Here is a 17,227-nt window from a genome sequence, read left to right as displayed (position 1 = left end):
AGTTTAAATTTATACATGTGTGAATCACATTTGACCATTCAACAATTACATGCTATCAGTCTCGTCATAAGGAAATTACAAAATGTAAGTGTCCGTTAGCGTGATAACTCGAGCAAAAATGTTTGTATAACTCGTGATATGTCGCAGTCGAGGAGCCGAAACCCCACCGGACTGGGGCTGTTATAGGACCAGGTCCTCTACCTACGGCAATAGCTTATTCCCTAAATAGGAAATCAGCTAAAAATACAATTTTTTAAGATTTTACTATACCAAACCTCCTGAGGAAAAAGTTCTCGAAGAGCTATTAACTTACTCCCGCAACTGTATCATGTATATTTAATTGGACTTGGACAGAATAGCAAACCAATAGGTTGATTGCTGGCATTGGTCGAAGAGAATCATGTAAATCGGCTTTCATTAAATTAAGAATACTCACTTTTACTTTTATCTATATCCAAACACTTTAATATTTTTTAAGCAAAACCATAGTTTTTTTTTTAACTTTTATTTCCTCACTCCAATTACAATACTAGGAAAAGAACTGATTTAAATATCCTACAGCATAAAACTTCCTTTTTTAAACGCCTTACAACGTTGTTCAACTCGCTGCCCGACAAGCTTAAGTTAATAAGTTAATAATTAACATCAGCTATTCAAACGAAAACTTAAAATATGTCTAATCGAAAAACGTTTTTATTCTGTAGAAAATTATGTTAAAAATAGGTGGTAAAGAGGGTTTTTTTTTACTTATGTGAATGTTTATTTTATTTATTGTATTTGAATATAATGTGACTCAAGCCATGCATGTCACTGTGTTTTATACGGCAATAAAGAATTTTTTATTTGATTTGATTTGATTTGACGACCAGTTTGCATGGTGGCTGGTTGTCAGGGCGTCACCTCGTCCCCGGCATACTTACTTACTTGTATACAATACTTGATGTAGTTTCCATACGTGGTGGCTGGAAGACGGACGGGAGGGTGCACAACGTTTTACCATAGTTACGTTTTATCTCCGGATAAACTTGTGGTGGCACTTTGACGGCAACCCTCTATTACCTTGTTAATTTCATTTAAATGTTGGGAGGATGGCTAAGATTTTGTAATGTGTAAGACATCCTTATTTAATTTACTAAAGCTACCGAGTACCGACTTTGAAAGTTTGGCATAGCCTAGTGATGCCTTACGTAATAGATATTAAAATATTTAGTAAATTGTGTAGGATAGTTAAAAATTTATGAAAGAAATACTGGATTTTGAAAAACATGCTTTACAATTTTTTAGACACATGACACATTATGTAGTATTTTGAATGGAAATTATTATAAAAATGATTACAGTATCACAAGAGGGAGGAGTTATCGATTTTCTCCTCCTACTCCTGTCCGCTTGAAGAATATCGTCGTTCTGAAACAGCTGCTTGCTGCTGTCAAATATTACGACTCATTAACAACAAAACGTTATAGAAGTATTGCAGCTGATAATTCCAATTTTCTCGAGTATTAACGTGTTAAATTCTTTTACGGGAGTAACTGGTGCTTGAAGAATAATTTAAAGATGTCCTACGCGTATTTGTTTAAATACATTATCATTGGAGACACAGGTTAGTAAGACCTACCATATTTTGAACAATAATTGTCTATTCCTAATGCTTTGTCTTAGTTGAACATACACAAAGGATATGGGACATGGTTTTTGCAATACTGAGTATTGCAATAATCTTGAATATCAAATTTAGGTACCGTTTATCGGTTGGTTCATTAGTGATGCTACCGTGCTGGATGGGCTGCTAATTAAAAACTGCACAACTAGGGCCTACTCTATTCTAAGCATAAGGCCAATACAAATGGTTCTTATCAGCCTAAAATTTTAAGCTCACAGCCTTTGTATAGTATTAGATTTGTTCCCTAAAGTACAATAGGCCTAACAATGTTATACCCTAAACCTAATCACGATTAAAAAATTTATATCAAATAAAAGAAATCAATAAGTTACCGGTAACAGAAAATAGGTTACTGATTGTTTTGCTCGACCTTTTAGACCTACCGGTAGGCCTACCTATTATTATTATCTAGATCCATGACTTACATTGTGGTGAGTTAACATAAAATATTAAATCTGACTTTCAATAGTTATGAGAACACCATTTTCATAAACATAGGTTAGTCAGTAAAAGCTGAAAACAAGTCGTTATTCAACAAAAGTAGTACCTAGCCCAAGTGACTCATAGGTTGGACTTAATGTGGAAAAGAGAGCATTACCTTTGACTATTGATAAATAGAAATTCCATTCCCATATTAAATTTGTTGCCAGTTTTAAAATCTAGGTAAATCGTGGTAAGTTAGTTGATGTAAGCTAGTAGCGTAACAGATTTTTAGGCCCCCCTGCATACTCATTTTTCGGGGCCCCCTCTCATGAGCTATTTTTGCACCACGGATACAATGATCGAAACAGTTTCATCGTACATGGAGTTGTAAATAAATTATGGGTAATGTTTCATAAAAAAGGGTGTGTTAACTTACGTATTCCAGTCATGGTTTGTTGAGGTGGGGAGAAGAGCAGATAACTTACTTAAGCAGAGCTGCCAACATGACAATATATCAAAAACCCCAGTTAATGTTTTTAAATGACTGCAGGCTCCAGATAACTTAATGTTTAAAATGTTATTTGGTTGCATACTCAAGTAGTGTACAAAAGTAAGGTAACTTAGCATAATAATTAATGACCCATGTTAAAACATAAAATTTGTTACAGTAGCCTACCTCATTTTGTTAACTTATCACTGATTAGGCCTAACAAAATTAAACGATAACAACAAATTATTTATAATATTAATGTTTAGCTACCGGTACTTGTTTAGTAAATAACTTCTTGATCTTTCTTCATACCGTAAGTAGGCCTACTTGTTTAGTATAGTTATTTAAAATAACAAATTTCAGTAGGAACAAACTCCAATTTTTTTGGAACTCATTTCCTACTACTGGAACGTCAAATATCAAATAATGGTAATATCACCTTCTTCTGGCATTCCAATTGTTATGGACTAACGTACTACGACGTGTTTTGTCAGCACAGTGACATCATCAGGTAGGATATGGCTCCATCTTCAACATTAAAAGACAGTCATAACACACAATAAATACACAAAATTACATTCAACCCACATAATGCGTACGCAGATGTTTCATTCTGGGCAACAACTGGGTAACATCGTCGTCCAGAATTAAACATGTGCGTACGCTTGATGTGGCCACCACAACTACGTTACCAATGGGTTAAATGTAATTTTGTGTATTTAATGTGTGTTATGACTGTTTTTATTTTAATGTTGAAGACAAAGCCATATCATACCTGTTGATGTCACAGTGCTGACGAAACGCGTAGTAGTAGTCTGCAGTAATTGGAACACTAGAAGGTAATATTATCACTAATTCCAAACTTATCCTCTCTGCTCACCGGTTTCCGCTCCCTGTTTCACTGCATCTCGCTGTTACTTCTGTTACGCTACTAATGTGAGCCACCAACAGATTGTGCTGATTTCAATACCGGTAACCAATTTCTGTTGAATACACACACTTTTTTACCAAGTCAAACTAATTGCAAGATCTATTTTGAGCTATAGCAACTGTTATGACCCATTACCTATATGTCAGCAACAAAATAATAAGGTGGAAAATAGAATTTTAGACCCCAGCATATTCTGTGACTGTTTCACACAACTACGTTCTTTTTCAATAAACATCTGGCAACAGCTGGTCAATAGATAGGATGTCTACAACAGTAGCTGTATCCTAATGTCTGATTGTCTATTATGTCATTAACTTGTCTACAAAAGAGAATGAAATTATTGATCCTCAGATGAACCAAGAGGATCTCATGCTGTCACATAAGATGTAAAATTACAAGTGTTGGCCAACTCCAACTAGGAGTCTAAAATTATCGTCAATGTTTGAAAATATTTCAGTAAACACATCATGTTTTACCTCAGTTCAAAGGTTTGCTTACTTATTGAGGATAATTGTTCATTGCTGTACGACTCATTTGCATGTAGGCCTAGTTTCTATAACTTAAATCAAATAGCCAATTTATTTATCAAAATTTTGCAAATGCTTTATTTTATGTTAGCTGAATACAACTGATAACATAAAGAATAAACATTTTATTTTCTCCTTTGTTAAAAACAGTTTCTAGTAGCCTATTTAACTTATTGTTAACTGAGAACTGAAGTTTTGTTACTACCGCATCCTGTGTAAGACCGAAACAAAGTTTTCAGATTATGATTGTAAAAAATTGTATTTGTTCCCAGGGGTCGGAAAATCATGCCTGCTTTTGCAGTTTACTGACAAAAGGTTCCAGCCTGTTCATGATTTGACAATAGGTAAGTAAGTTAAGTAATATCCCATATGGCAACATTGCCATTCCTTGCCTCATGATGATCTTCTTGTGGGGAAGTATCTCTTCCTTTCACCTCCAACAAACCTAGAACCTACTACGCGCCTGAGCCCACCGGAGCCTCTTATTTTGTTTAACATCTCTTCTTCTGTTTTCTGAGTTTTATTATTAACAGTCGTTACATTTCATCATTTAATATTCTCCATGTTAATCTTACACACGAAAAACAAACTTTAATGGCTGCTTGAGCCCTTCCAAACAGACTTGTCTAAAACCCAAAACCTTTTTGTAAAACTACAAGCTGAAAATTTTTTTTTGACACCTTAAATGTTAAAATTTGTTAAGAAATAATAGAGGAGTTTCATTTAGCATACAAAAACGACTTGACTTATTTTATATACAAAAGATGATGATGATATCATCGTATCATTTGTTTATATTCAGCCAATAACATATAAGCTCTTATGTCATCATGTGTTTTACTATCAACCTATGCAATTAATACAAATAATTTGTCGGTTTAAGTAAATAAAATCTTTTCTCCAAGTGGAATGAATGCTTGAGGGGGAAGGGGGAGTCTACATAAAAAAAACACTTTATTTTGACAAATTGTTTGTAAAAACCCGCCCATTCGATTATTAGCGGAGGATAAATTGTTTTGTTTATGGAGGATTATTTAATTGTAGTTTGCTTGGATATGGAAATATTTAGATAATATTTGGCAAATTTATTTCATACCAAGCTATTAACATTAAACAAATCATTACCTACCCTGTAGCAGCAAATCAAGTACTTGTTAAACCTAATGTTAGCCATTCACTGGGCAATAGTTGTCAATTACAAACTATTCAATACTCTCAGGTGTGGAGTTTGGGGCGCGCATGATCACCATCGACGGAAAGCAGATCAAGCTGCAGATTTGGGACACTGCGGGACAAGAGGCGTTCCGCAGCATCACCCGATCGTACTACCGTGGCGCAGCTGGCGCACTGCTGGTCTATGACATCACCCGGCGCGAGACTTTCAACCATCTGACCACTTGGTTGGAGGACGCCAGGCAACATAGCAACTCTAATATGGTTATTATGCTGATCGGCAACAAGAGGTGGGTGAAGAGTGATGAAATCAAATTGTCTTCATTTCATATTTGTACATCAGGTACCCCACCATGGTGTCATAAACTGTACCGAGTACTTAACCTTAAAAAATATGTAAAACATAAAACATTATGACATATGCATTCTTCCAGAATATGGCTATACAGTGGCGGTTCTAGGACCTATGGAGGGAGATTGCCGGGGGGGTTGTAGTGTGTGGAACACTCCCCCAAAAGATTTGGTATTTTTAAAGCCGCTTGGTGACTTTCTAAAGACACTTTTTATTTCTAGAACTGTTTCCAAAAACCTCCATTAAAATTTTAGAACAAAATGTAGGCCTATATTTAAATTAATTTTTCCAGGATCCAAAGGGGGAGGGGCTTTAGCCCCTATAGTCTCCCCCTTGGAACCGCCACTGGGCCTATATTCAGGTAGTGACAACAAATGGCGCTTCAATTGTTTTTGTTTATTTTTCATCCAAACAATTTATTTTCTTTCTTAATGTAATCACCCAGTTTATTGCACCAATAATTTAGGTGCCAACGGCATAAAAAAGTTTTTTGGTCATATAAGCCATATGTGCAGGCCTTGATGTGTGTACATTTAATTTATGTACCCTGAATTCAGAGTATAGTTTGACTTATGAGTTTAATTAGCCTATTGTTATTTTTACAATTTAATTTATTAGTTCTGCCAGACAAAACTAACAAAAGATACAAACATTTACAAAAAATATGGCTAGACAAATTGAACACTAACTATGGTTAGCCTAGGGTATACATGACAGCAACACTACCTATACGTGCAGTACAGCTCTGGTAATAGCTATAATGTTACAAAAATTATGAGATACTAGTGAACCTGTTGCTGAATTCGAGCAATTGCAAAGTATTACAGGCGTAATTTCAAAACGAATAACAGTCATAATTTCCGATGACTTAAAACAAGGTCAACTCAAGGATAATGTAATCAATCACTCCACTCCAGTTATCGAAACTGAAAACGAACGCTCTTGTGTTTATCATGTGTTTACTATGAACAGCTGTAATTAATACAAAATATTTGTCTGTTTAAGTAAACAAAATCTTTTTATCATAAGAAATAAATTGGAATTTTGATGGCCTGTGGGGCAAAGCCCGTGGACTTTTATGACAGGAATTGGTGAAATGGGGCGTCTACACAAAACATACTCAATTTTGACACATCGTTTGTAAGAATCCGTACATTATTAACGGAGGAGTAGTGTTTCGTAGAAAACGCCTTCACGTATTATATATAAGGATTGTGTTATTAACAATACTGGAACATCATGTTTATTAACGTGCGAGTTTCGTTAACTGTCCTCGCTACTATCATGAAGTTGTTTACATTTTACTCATTCTGTATCTTTATCCTTTATGTTCTTTATGGATTGATATCTTGACTTTGGTAAAGTCAAAATCATTATGGTTGTCAAAAACGTTAAGGCTTGATTCGAGGTACTTAATGTTTCTAGGACAGTTACTGTCACTGGGTTGCGAGTTGCATCTTAAGCTGATTTATATGCAATATGAGAAGAATTGAGTGGATGATCTGTGTAAGATACACTGTTTCATTAGCCAGGACTATTAGTGTAATCAAGGACAGTTCTTGGGTCCAGTTTCACACCATCATAATGTTTCTGACTTTTCTCAGCATCAAACAAGCCAACTTCTGACTACAAGGCAAACACAAAATGACCACTCTGCTACCCAGCTATGTTTGAATGGTTGTGGAGAATACTTTAACATGAGACGGAAAGTAATGTAAATAGAACGGTCAAGAACTTAAGGTCTTTTGTCAGTATGAATCGGGAAGAGATCTTTTATGATTTTGGATCAATTTTGGTATTGTGTGTAATACAAAATTGTGTAAAAGACTATTCTGATTCATTTTAAAACACTTTAATTTAACTAGCGTAAAAAAAATAGGACTATTTACTAGACTGGTGGAAAAACTTTTGTTTGTTTATTCCACTAGTTCATTGTTTAAGTTAAATACAAATACAAAACAGTTCTCAAGCCAAAGCAATCTTATATACGTTATTTAAAAAGTTTGGTTTTTCTTTTCCGATTTCGTTTAGCTCTTCTCCCCGACTGGTTTTTATGATTGAGATCTCAAATTGAAGGTATAGACGCACAGATTTTAGCTATTATAGTCATTCAAATCGGCCGAGTTTCAAGCAAACCCAAGGTGAACAGCTAACATAACAATTATTTTTATAAGGTTTTTCTATGATTAAAAATCAATAGCTCCAGTATTGTTTGTGTTTTTTTATGTTTTAGACTCAAAATAATCAGTTAATTATAGGCTTTAATTTGAGCTATTGATTGTTTGAATCAGTTAAATTCAATATACTATATTACTCAATCAAAAATCATAAATTTGATTATTTCTCTAATATAATATTTATTTCAACGCTGCGGAGCAGCATGGGTTCTCTATTAAAGTAAAAATATTTTTTTAATAGGATTGTGTGATTGTTATTACAATCAAAGTTTGTTATTCCCTAACATGATGAAACGATTCAAACCGAATGTGATCCCTCCAATAGCTAGATAAGTGATAACTAGTAGACGTTAACAAAACATTGTGTTGCCCTATTCTTATCTTTGGTAGTAACAATGTTTTATTTTAGTATTAATTTTTAATCAGTGTCTGTTTATGTGATGTAGGTCACTGCGAGATTTAGCTCCCAAAGCATTCCAATAACTAAATCAAGTGTTTCTTTCTGAACGTGAAGAGTTTTCTTGTATGATGGTAATGAATACATAATAATACAGCTGCAATGATGTTTATTCTTTAATTTTTTATTGTCTTTATCGGGTCTTTTATAGCTGAACTTGATTCAGCTTGACCTACATCAACATTTTGGGATAAACAGAATCAGAAACATACTTTTCTTTCTTTTTCATAAATGTATTCAATTCATTAAGCAAAATAATAATCAATTAGCTGATATTTGCAAATGGCTTTATTGAACAATTGATTTAGGTTATTAGAAAAATGTGTTCAATGTTTGTTTATGCTTTTAATGAGTTGCAAGCTTTGAAATCGTTGTCTTGGCTGAGCAGTTATCATTGGACTAAGTGACAGATATAAAATAATAGTAGTTTACGCAACGATTGCGTTAAGTGAGTCTTTACGACACGAGTAGAAAATTTAAGGCACGAGCCTTGGCGAGTGCCTTAAAAACTTCTACGAGTGTCGTAAAGACTATTAACGCGAGTTGCGTACACTACTTTACCTACGACCGTTTTTTAATTACTATCAATCTGGATTTAATTACTAACAATAACTACTACTGATAACTTTTTAGAGAGGTTATGTTTTCGTGTATTGTCATTGCCACTGAAAGTGATGCAACGACTTGTTGTATAATCAGCTGATTTCCTGTAATTACGTGTTTGTTAAACTTCGTTAAATATTACATTGCTAGCAGCATTCTTACCATAAATAATATTGTATCAGGTACAATTCGGCAAATATTTCATTTATTTTTGGACTTCCACCAACTTAATTAAGAATACGCGAGTATCAACATGAACAAGTCGGATCAACAATTAAATTGGTCAACTGATCAGCTGATCAGCTGATTAGTTGACGTTCGAAGCATTACAATTGTAATTCTTTTCTCTCAATACTTGAACCTCATTGGTCCGTTACCTGTGTGGATATGAGAAAACTATGCGGATATGAAATGAAACTATGAGGATATGAAAGTAAACAGCTGTAAAGTGAAACTTTTCAATTCTAAAAACTGGACTGAAATGGCTACTTTAAAAAACGGTCGTAGGTAAAGTTATTTTTGTGTTATAATAAATAATCAATTTGTTTCTCCGATTGTTTGCAGTATTTATTCACTATATATTTGAATCAGAATAGCTTCTAAACTGGCATATTTACCGTAATGCAGCTTGTGTCATTTTGTTTTTGAGAAAGAACTTTAATAAACTATGAAAATCTCAACTACTGTATTAGTATTCCAATTCAAACTAGTTTTATGAGAATGGTGTTGTGTCTAATGATTTTAGAATACCAGTAATTGGTATTAGCATGAAAATAGGCAGTTTAGTCCCAAAAAAATATTCTTTAGGTGCTGTTTTGGTGATTTCCACACCTGATAAGTTTACCAATTAATTAAATGAAACACGATTGAATAAACTATTCAAGGTCACAAAAATGATAGTTCAATCTCAAACCTGCGTAAGAGTTGTAATTTGTATTTTTTAAATTTTAGGTTGCCACATTTTTTTACAAAAGATAAAAAGGCAATTATGTAAATAAAGCGGTCGAGTGTGATTTGAAGTTTGGAAAATTGGAGTAAACGCCATTGTGTAGTGGAAGAAAACACTCCAAGTTATTTGATTTAAATGCATCACTTCAACCAGCTGCATTTAAACATTGACTATTTAAACAAGATTTAATATTGAACAACTGTTGCAATTTAAATAAAACTTTGGAATCACCACAATGGTTATGGGTGACCTTTGTCCACTCTAGTGTTCCCAACAGTAGAAACTTTTCATGTTCTGATTAGATATTGTACTGTACTTCATAGTGTAATTAATTAGATAACAGACATCACAGCTCAATACTAAACACATTAGATAGTTCAACCGTTACTCCTTACTCATTGTTTCAAGCTGTGTAAATGAGTGGGTTCAACCTTTACTCCTTACTCATTATTTCAAGCTGTGTAAATGAGTGGGTTCAACCTTTACTCCTCACTCATTATTTCAAGCTGTGTAAATGTCATTGTTTCAAGCTGTATAAATGAGTGGGTTCAACCTTTACTCCTTACTCATTGTTTCAAGCTGTGTAAATGAGTGGTTTCAACCTTTACTCCTTACTCATTATTTCAAGCTGTGTAAATGAGTGGATTCAGCCTTTACTCCTTACTCATTGTTTCAAGCTGTGTAAATAAGTGGTTTTAGTTTTAATTTTAAGTATGAATATAGTGCTCGCCTAACAATCAGTAGGGTGCAGGTTGGATCTCGAGATCAGGTAGCTTTGGTAGTTCTTGGTGAAACTGAAATTGGACCCAGCTGTTCTTTATCATTGTGAGCTGTGGCTTAAATCATCTCAATTTCACACTCCCTGCTTGAAACTGGAATACAGATTACATTTTAAGTGTATTTCCAAAAGTGAAATGGAAAAACACTATCTTGTTGAATATTACCAAATTATTTTGTGTTACTAAATTATTTCTTCCAAAAGTAAAATGGAAATAACTCTCTTCTAATAAAAAGGCCCCTCTTACATCCTCCTGTTTGTGTTTTCTGAGTGTAAGCCCAATAATTAATTAAGAACAAATTCTACTCTAGACCTATTTTTTTTATTGGCAATGTCTTGCTCATACTGATTGCTTCATTAGTACAGTAGTTATGTATATTATTAACCCTTTGAGTGCCACGCAACGATATATCGTTTTGCACAACACATTTGAAAAATACTTCACAACGATATATTGTCTTTGGTAGTCTTACCGAAAAATACATTGCAACGATATATTGAGCCGGTGCGACTTTCGATCATGTGAATTTTAATGGGCATATCGGTAGACTTGGTTATGATTTCAATCGATTTCTCATACGATCGAGGCACGATATATCGTTCCATGGCACTTTTAGGATGAAAATTTATACTTTTACCGACTTTTATTCTTGTGCACTACGCTTCGCCCCAACGAAAAGCCTGGCACTTTTCAGACATAACTAGTAAAAAAACTCTGGCACTTTTCGGAAAGTACCAAAATAAATTTCTGGCACCCAAAGGGTTAAAAGAATTTTTGGGATTTTTGTATATATAGGACGGCTTTCCTATTTTTTAAATTCATTTAGTGTTTTGCCCCGGATAATTGATGGTTGATTTTTTTGGAGTAAAGGACTGTGGTAAAGAATAAAGAACGAAAAGGCATTGACTCTTCTGATCAGGTCTCATATAAAACATCAACTAAAAAATATAGTTGTTTAGCCTCCGGATTTCTGTGTTATACTTAAAATAGTTTACAATACCTGCGTAGTAATCCTTTATTGCTGTTTTGGCAACTAGTATCGGTTCTTCTGAACCAATTTCAGGCCTCAATGTGTCTGAAGAACCGAAACTAGTCGCCAAAACAACAACAAAGGATTACTATATGCAGGTATTATACATCATCTTAAAGCCTCGTTCACACGGGGCGAGTTTACAAGCTACTCACCAGCGTTAAAAGAAGACGTGTAAAAAGACGCCACCGAATCGGCGAGTGCGCTTGTAGTCGTTCACACGATGCTTTTTCCACTCACTCAGTAGCTGGCTTGAACCAAATCCTCCACCATCTTTGAATAACATGCGCACAAGCACAAGCAACTGTGTTCAGACTGGGCTACTTTACACGCCTACTCGCTCAAAAGCTGGCGAGTTGGCGTGTAAGGTAGCAGCAGCGTCCACTTTTTCCAGAGCTTTTTTACAAGCAGCTTTTGAGCGAGTACGTCGTTCACACTGAGCTATTTTACTAGCTGCGTGTAAAAAAGCTGGCGTGTAGCTTGTAAACTTGCCCCGTGTGAACGGGGCTTAAGTATCAATAGACAATAGACAATTTCTTTATTACAATTTCATCAAGAAATGTTACAGCGTCAAATTTTACAGATACAAAAACTAAAATTTTGACGGGTGTAGAAGAATATTAAGATTAAATAATGATTTTTTTCAACATTCTAGTGATTTGGAGTCGAGGAGGGAGGTGAAGAAAGAAGAAGGCGAAGCATTTGCCCGGGAACATGGTCTCATATTTATGGAAACTTCAGCAAAAACGTCAGCGAACGTTGAAGAAGCTTTCATTAACACAGCCAAAGAAATTTACGAGAAAATACAGGAGGGTGTATTTGACATTAACAACGAGGTTAGTAACACTTCCATGTTAAGGTTCACTAGTTAACATATTAGTTAACTCAAATTAGTTAGCATAAGGATATAGGAATGTAAAAATAGAATCTCTTTGGTAAAAATCAGTATAATAAATGCATAAACATTTTTTTATTGTATTAAAAAAAAATATTTCTAATAGCTATAACCCAAAAACCTTGTGTTAAATAAAATATATAAAATTATTTCTTCATCAAAATGAAATAGTAGTTTACACAACAATTGCGTAAAGATAGTGTTAACGACTTGAGTAGTAAAACTTGTAAGAGTGTCGTTAACACTATTAACGCGAGTTGCGTACACTACTTTACCTACGACAGTGTTTTAATTACTAAAAACCACTACTCATAACTCTTTAGAGAGGTTATGTTTTTGGTTATAACCTCTCATTGACACTAACGGTGAAGCAACGAAACATTGCACCAAACACTAATTGCACCACTCAACAATTAAATTGGCCTGAACAGCCGATTAGTTAAAGTTTGAATCTTTACAATTTTACTTCTTCTCTCTCAATTCTTGAATCTCATTGGTCCGTTACCCGTGTTGTTATGATTAAAACTGTGCTGTGATGAGAAACTTTACAATTCTAAGAACTGAACTGCAACCACTACTTTAAAAAACAGTCGTAGGTAAAAAATTATATCTATCTTTGATGAACACTGAGAAAAGTGCACTTTTGTTAGCATAATGTAACATAGGCTTCCATTACCCTCATAATGTATTATTATGCAGCTGATTGACGTTTTGACGAACTTCAGCGGTTGAACTATTGTTTTAAAAGTAGGATCATGAGGGGATAGAGTTCTTCTCCTAAAACCTTCTAAATTTTATAAATATAGTATAGTAGGCTAAAATGCTGCTCATCTTAGAACCATCTGATTGAGACTTAGGGTTCAAAACCATTTTTGTTTGTACAAACAAAATTACAATCACCTTAAAGTTACTTTATATATTTCAACTTACATGTTGGTTTTGGTTTACAGGCAAACGGTATCAAGATTGGGCCGCAGCACTCTCCCAGCAACCCAAGCCTCCCTCCTGGCAGTCAGGGGTCCATGCAGAGCGGTGGCTGTTGTTAGATCTCCGCGGCCGTCTCATAATTTACTATTAACTTGTAATATATTCCAGTCATCAGTTATTGTTTTCAAATTTGAGGGGAATGTCACAATCTCTTATTTGTACATACACCCTTTGCGTGATATGTTCATTGATAGCCGATGTGCGAATAAAGTATTTATTATGTACTTAGTTTTTTGCGTTAACGTAATTTGACGGCCTGACTGAATGTGTCTTCCTTAAGGCCTTTGGTGTGGAGTCATTCAGACCAGCGTCTAGCTAGTACAGTAGACAGTGTTGATCGGAAAGAAAAGAGTTTGGATTTTTTACTCTAATTTATATATTGTAATTGGCAAATGTCCTTTGCCATTGCTCAAGCAAAACCAATGTTTAATGCTGTGTACGTAAAATACACAAGCTGTAAAACAGTATATTAATGTTGTAACTAAAATATTTACGAATTATCAAGGCGTAAATATATTTAAACACAGCTTTATTAATATTTGTTGTGTCAAAATTATGTTTTTTTCGCTTGCTTAGTAGGGAATGACTTAAAAAAGCTTAATATTCTATTTATACGCTCAGCTACACAATGTTAGTGTTTCTTAGTTAGATATGCACTTAAACAATAACAGACGTTTCCCCTCAAATTTGTAATATACAGTACAGAGTAAATACAAATTATGTGATGTAAAATTGTGTGATTTTGTGTCTAAGTTAGCAGAGTGCATGGTTTATGTTACTGGCAACGTTTTATAAGAATGCCAGCTTGGTTCATGTTTTCCGAGGTTGTTTAAAGAATTAACGTTAAGAAGACTAATTACCTTATCATTATTCCATTTTTGTTTCATAGCAAAAATAACGTTTTAACTCGAATTCTGTTTTTGACACATGCATTTTAATAATTAATCTTTGAGGCTCATAGAAAAGTACTTTTCAAGAATTTTTGTTATAAGTTTTAAAGCTAAAACTCTGTTGGAACATTAACTGGGTTTAAAGTGGCAAATTTAGGGTAAATGTGTCAACAAAGGAATTTAATGATTGTAATAAAATAATAAAAATAAAATAAAAATACATTTTACTATTTTAATGCTACCTAATGGGAATATTTAATGTGAAATATTCCCTAAACTTTAAATGATCACTAAACCTTAAGAATAAACTGTATACAGGTAAATATTAGTTTAAAAAATGATAGGTATATTATTTAAAATTTTGAATTTAATAGATCTTATTACTCTTAATCTGTGTTAATTATATAGGCCTATACAAAAACTCCTGGCTTTAAAAATATGTGGTTATACTAATTTTATTTCTGTCTAGATTTCATTATGACTGAATTATGCTAGGGTGAAGAAAACGAGTAAAACAAACGTTTGACAGTAACAATTTATTTGAAACATAATAAAACTTATTTAATTTTTTATGAGTAGAAAATCTCATATCTGCCCAGAACTTCACGATGTTGGATTATTTATCTCTTAAGCAGGTCATAAGTAATTTACTTGTAACTTTTATTCTTATCAATCAATGCGTTTTACAATGCAGTCTCACTTTTGTAGGTAAAAATAAGTGCTTTCCACAGCTATAATGCTAATTAAAATGTAGTACATATGATGTGCAAATTTTAATTATGTATTAAAATGTGTATTTTCAGATTATATTGTTTATTTTACCTTTGTGTTGAATGCCAATTATTTTGCAAAGAGTAACTACTGTCCGAGGCATTTAATTTCTCTGTGTATTCGATGAATAGGCCTATGTAACAGAAACTAAGCTGTAATAGTCTGGAAACTAAATATTGTAAAATCAAAAGCATAAATGGTTGACAGCACCGCAATCCCTTTCACCCTCTCCTAATCGTCAGTCACTCCACGGCAAACGTACAAAATCAGTGACACGCTCTGTTTCATTAATTTTACACTATGGCTATGTTACACCCATGTACAAACTCTTCAAATGTAATGTTTACACTATGACCTTCACACCTCTAAAATTTCTATGTATTTTCTGTTTTGTTTTAGGCATTGTCACATTTACCTCACCTCATTTACTAGAGGACAATACGGTTAAATTGACTTAAATTCAACAAAGATGGCTAAAAGCCACACTTGACATGTGCATAGGTGTTATAAATAGAATCAAATCAAATAATGCATTGATTGTCCCATTGTCTCATTAAGGGACACCACCATATAGTCCATCAGCTATTTTGCTGCAATAAAAAGTAGAGTTAATATACACTACGTTAATTTTTCTGGAATCGCTATTTTTGTTAAACTGTTCCAGGGCTTTCAATCAGTAAACTATCTTTTTTAAAAGAAATATTTTTGAAACATGTAGGATTTCTAAGATGAAAAGGAAATGAAATAGGACACTGCTTTTGAGAGAAGAATAATCATAAAGCCTAAGTAAGTAGATATCTTAGTAGAGGAAGCGACGTTGAGCAACTACACATTAAAGCTAATCATCTTTTGGAGCTGACCAAAATCTGGTTCACATTAAACTGCCTAAAAATACAGATAAGACTCAGTCATTGCTCTGCACTGGGAATCCGCTCAGGGATCAGGCGGTGAGGGTTCTGGGTGGATCCCAAACTGAGCTGAATTCACACATTGATAGGGTATGTACGCGTACATGACTATCCTGGTCAATTTGCCTCCAAAGGAATCTTCAATCGGTAGGCTACTTGATAACTAATGTAGGCCTACCATGCTTTGTTTTACTTCTCCAGAAAACAAGCTGTAAGAATCATGTCAATGTCAGCTGAATATGCACCAAAAATTGTAGGCCCTCTTTTAAAGACCTGAGTACCGGTATTCTTACAGTTAAGTTATTATCAGTAAGCTTCTGTGTTGAACTTCTAAAAGAAAATGTCCACCGGGGCTGCACTTTACTTTAGGTCCTACACTCATTCGATTGATATATCGGGATTAATCGATTGTTTCATTCGATATATCGTTTGGTTAGTTAGGTAAAGTTAACCTAACTAACCAAACGATATATTAAATGAAACAATCGAATAATTGATATTTTCATTCGAATGAGTGTAGGACCTAAAGTAAAGTGCAGCCGCTGCGAAAACTAAACACCTTTTGTCCTACACCTTGATCACTAAACAAAACTCCACAGAGCGGAGAGAAATCCCACATCTTTATGGTGCTAACCCCTTTGGTCAGGTCTAACCAAGGCCCCACTAGAAAAAGCTAGTGGGGCCTTGGTCTAACACAAAATATAAAGTTTAAATTGATAATAGGCTTACTAAGGATGTTTAGGGATTCATAGGTGTTATACTGTAATCATACAGTAAAATAAATTATTCTACATATTCTGGCATAACTCTTTTGGTTTAGAGGCATTTTAACCCAAAATTTAAAAACATGTAAACAAAATTATTATAGGCCTAACTTAGGTTAAAATTGAGTAAGAAGTCATAATGTTTTGATTTGAAGGTTACTTTGATGAACTACTGTCTTATCTAGGGCCAGTGAAAGGGAGAGTGCTGTTAAATTAATTATTACAATAATTGTAATAATTATAATTGTAATAATAATATAATTGTAATTGTAATAATTGTTATTATAACTGTAATTATTACAGTCTCTCCTAGCCCTTTTCAAGTTAAATCAAATCGTGTTTTTTGCTTATTGGACGAGAGCGAGAGGATTTTAGATTCATCAGCACTTTTATGCTATGCCTGCATTGCATTGCATAGACACATACAGTAATTAATTAGTAGTGTCAGATGCGTAACA

At 34.0% G+C, this 17,227-nt stretch overlaps 1 protein-coding gene across 1 annotated transcript; it reads left to right on the top strand.

Annotated features, from left to right (window-relative positions):
- The first annotated feature begins 1,399 nt into the window (after positions 1–1,399).
- Positions 1,400–15,130, top strand: LOC128996466 (ras-related protein Rab-2). The gene is made up of 5 exons (XM_054421821.1): positions 1,400–1,603; positions 4,307–4,378; positions 5,254–5,497; positions 12,210–12,390; positions 13,400–15,130. Exons 1-5 carry the CDS (start codon positions 1,558–1,560, stop codon positions 13,493–13,495), a joined length of 639 nt encoding a protein of 212 aa, XP_054277796.1. The 5' UTR covers positions 1,400–1,557; the 3' UTR covers positions 13,496–15,130.
- Positions 15,131–17,227: the final 2,097 nt, after the last annotated feature.

This window comes from Macrosteles quadrilineatus, unplaced genomic scaffold (assembly GCF_028750875.1).
Source record: "Macrosteles quadrilineatus isolate MER2022 unplaced genomic scaffold, UCM_ALF_1.0 Scaffold_6__1_contigs__length_79288215, whole genome shotgun sequence".
Classification (NCBI taxonomy): Eukaryota; Metazoa; Arthropoda; class Insecta; order Hemiptera; family Cicadellidae; genus Macrosteles; species Macrosteles quadrilineatus.
The sequence above is the reverse complement of the archived record's forward strand: the minus strand, read 5'-3'. Positions and strand labels throughout refer to the sequence as shown.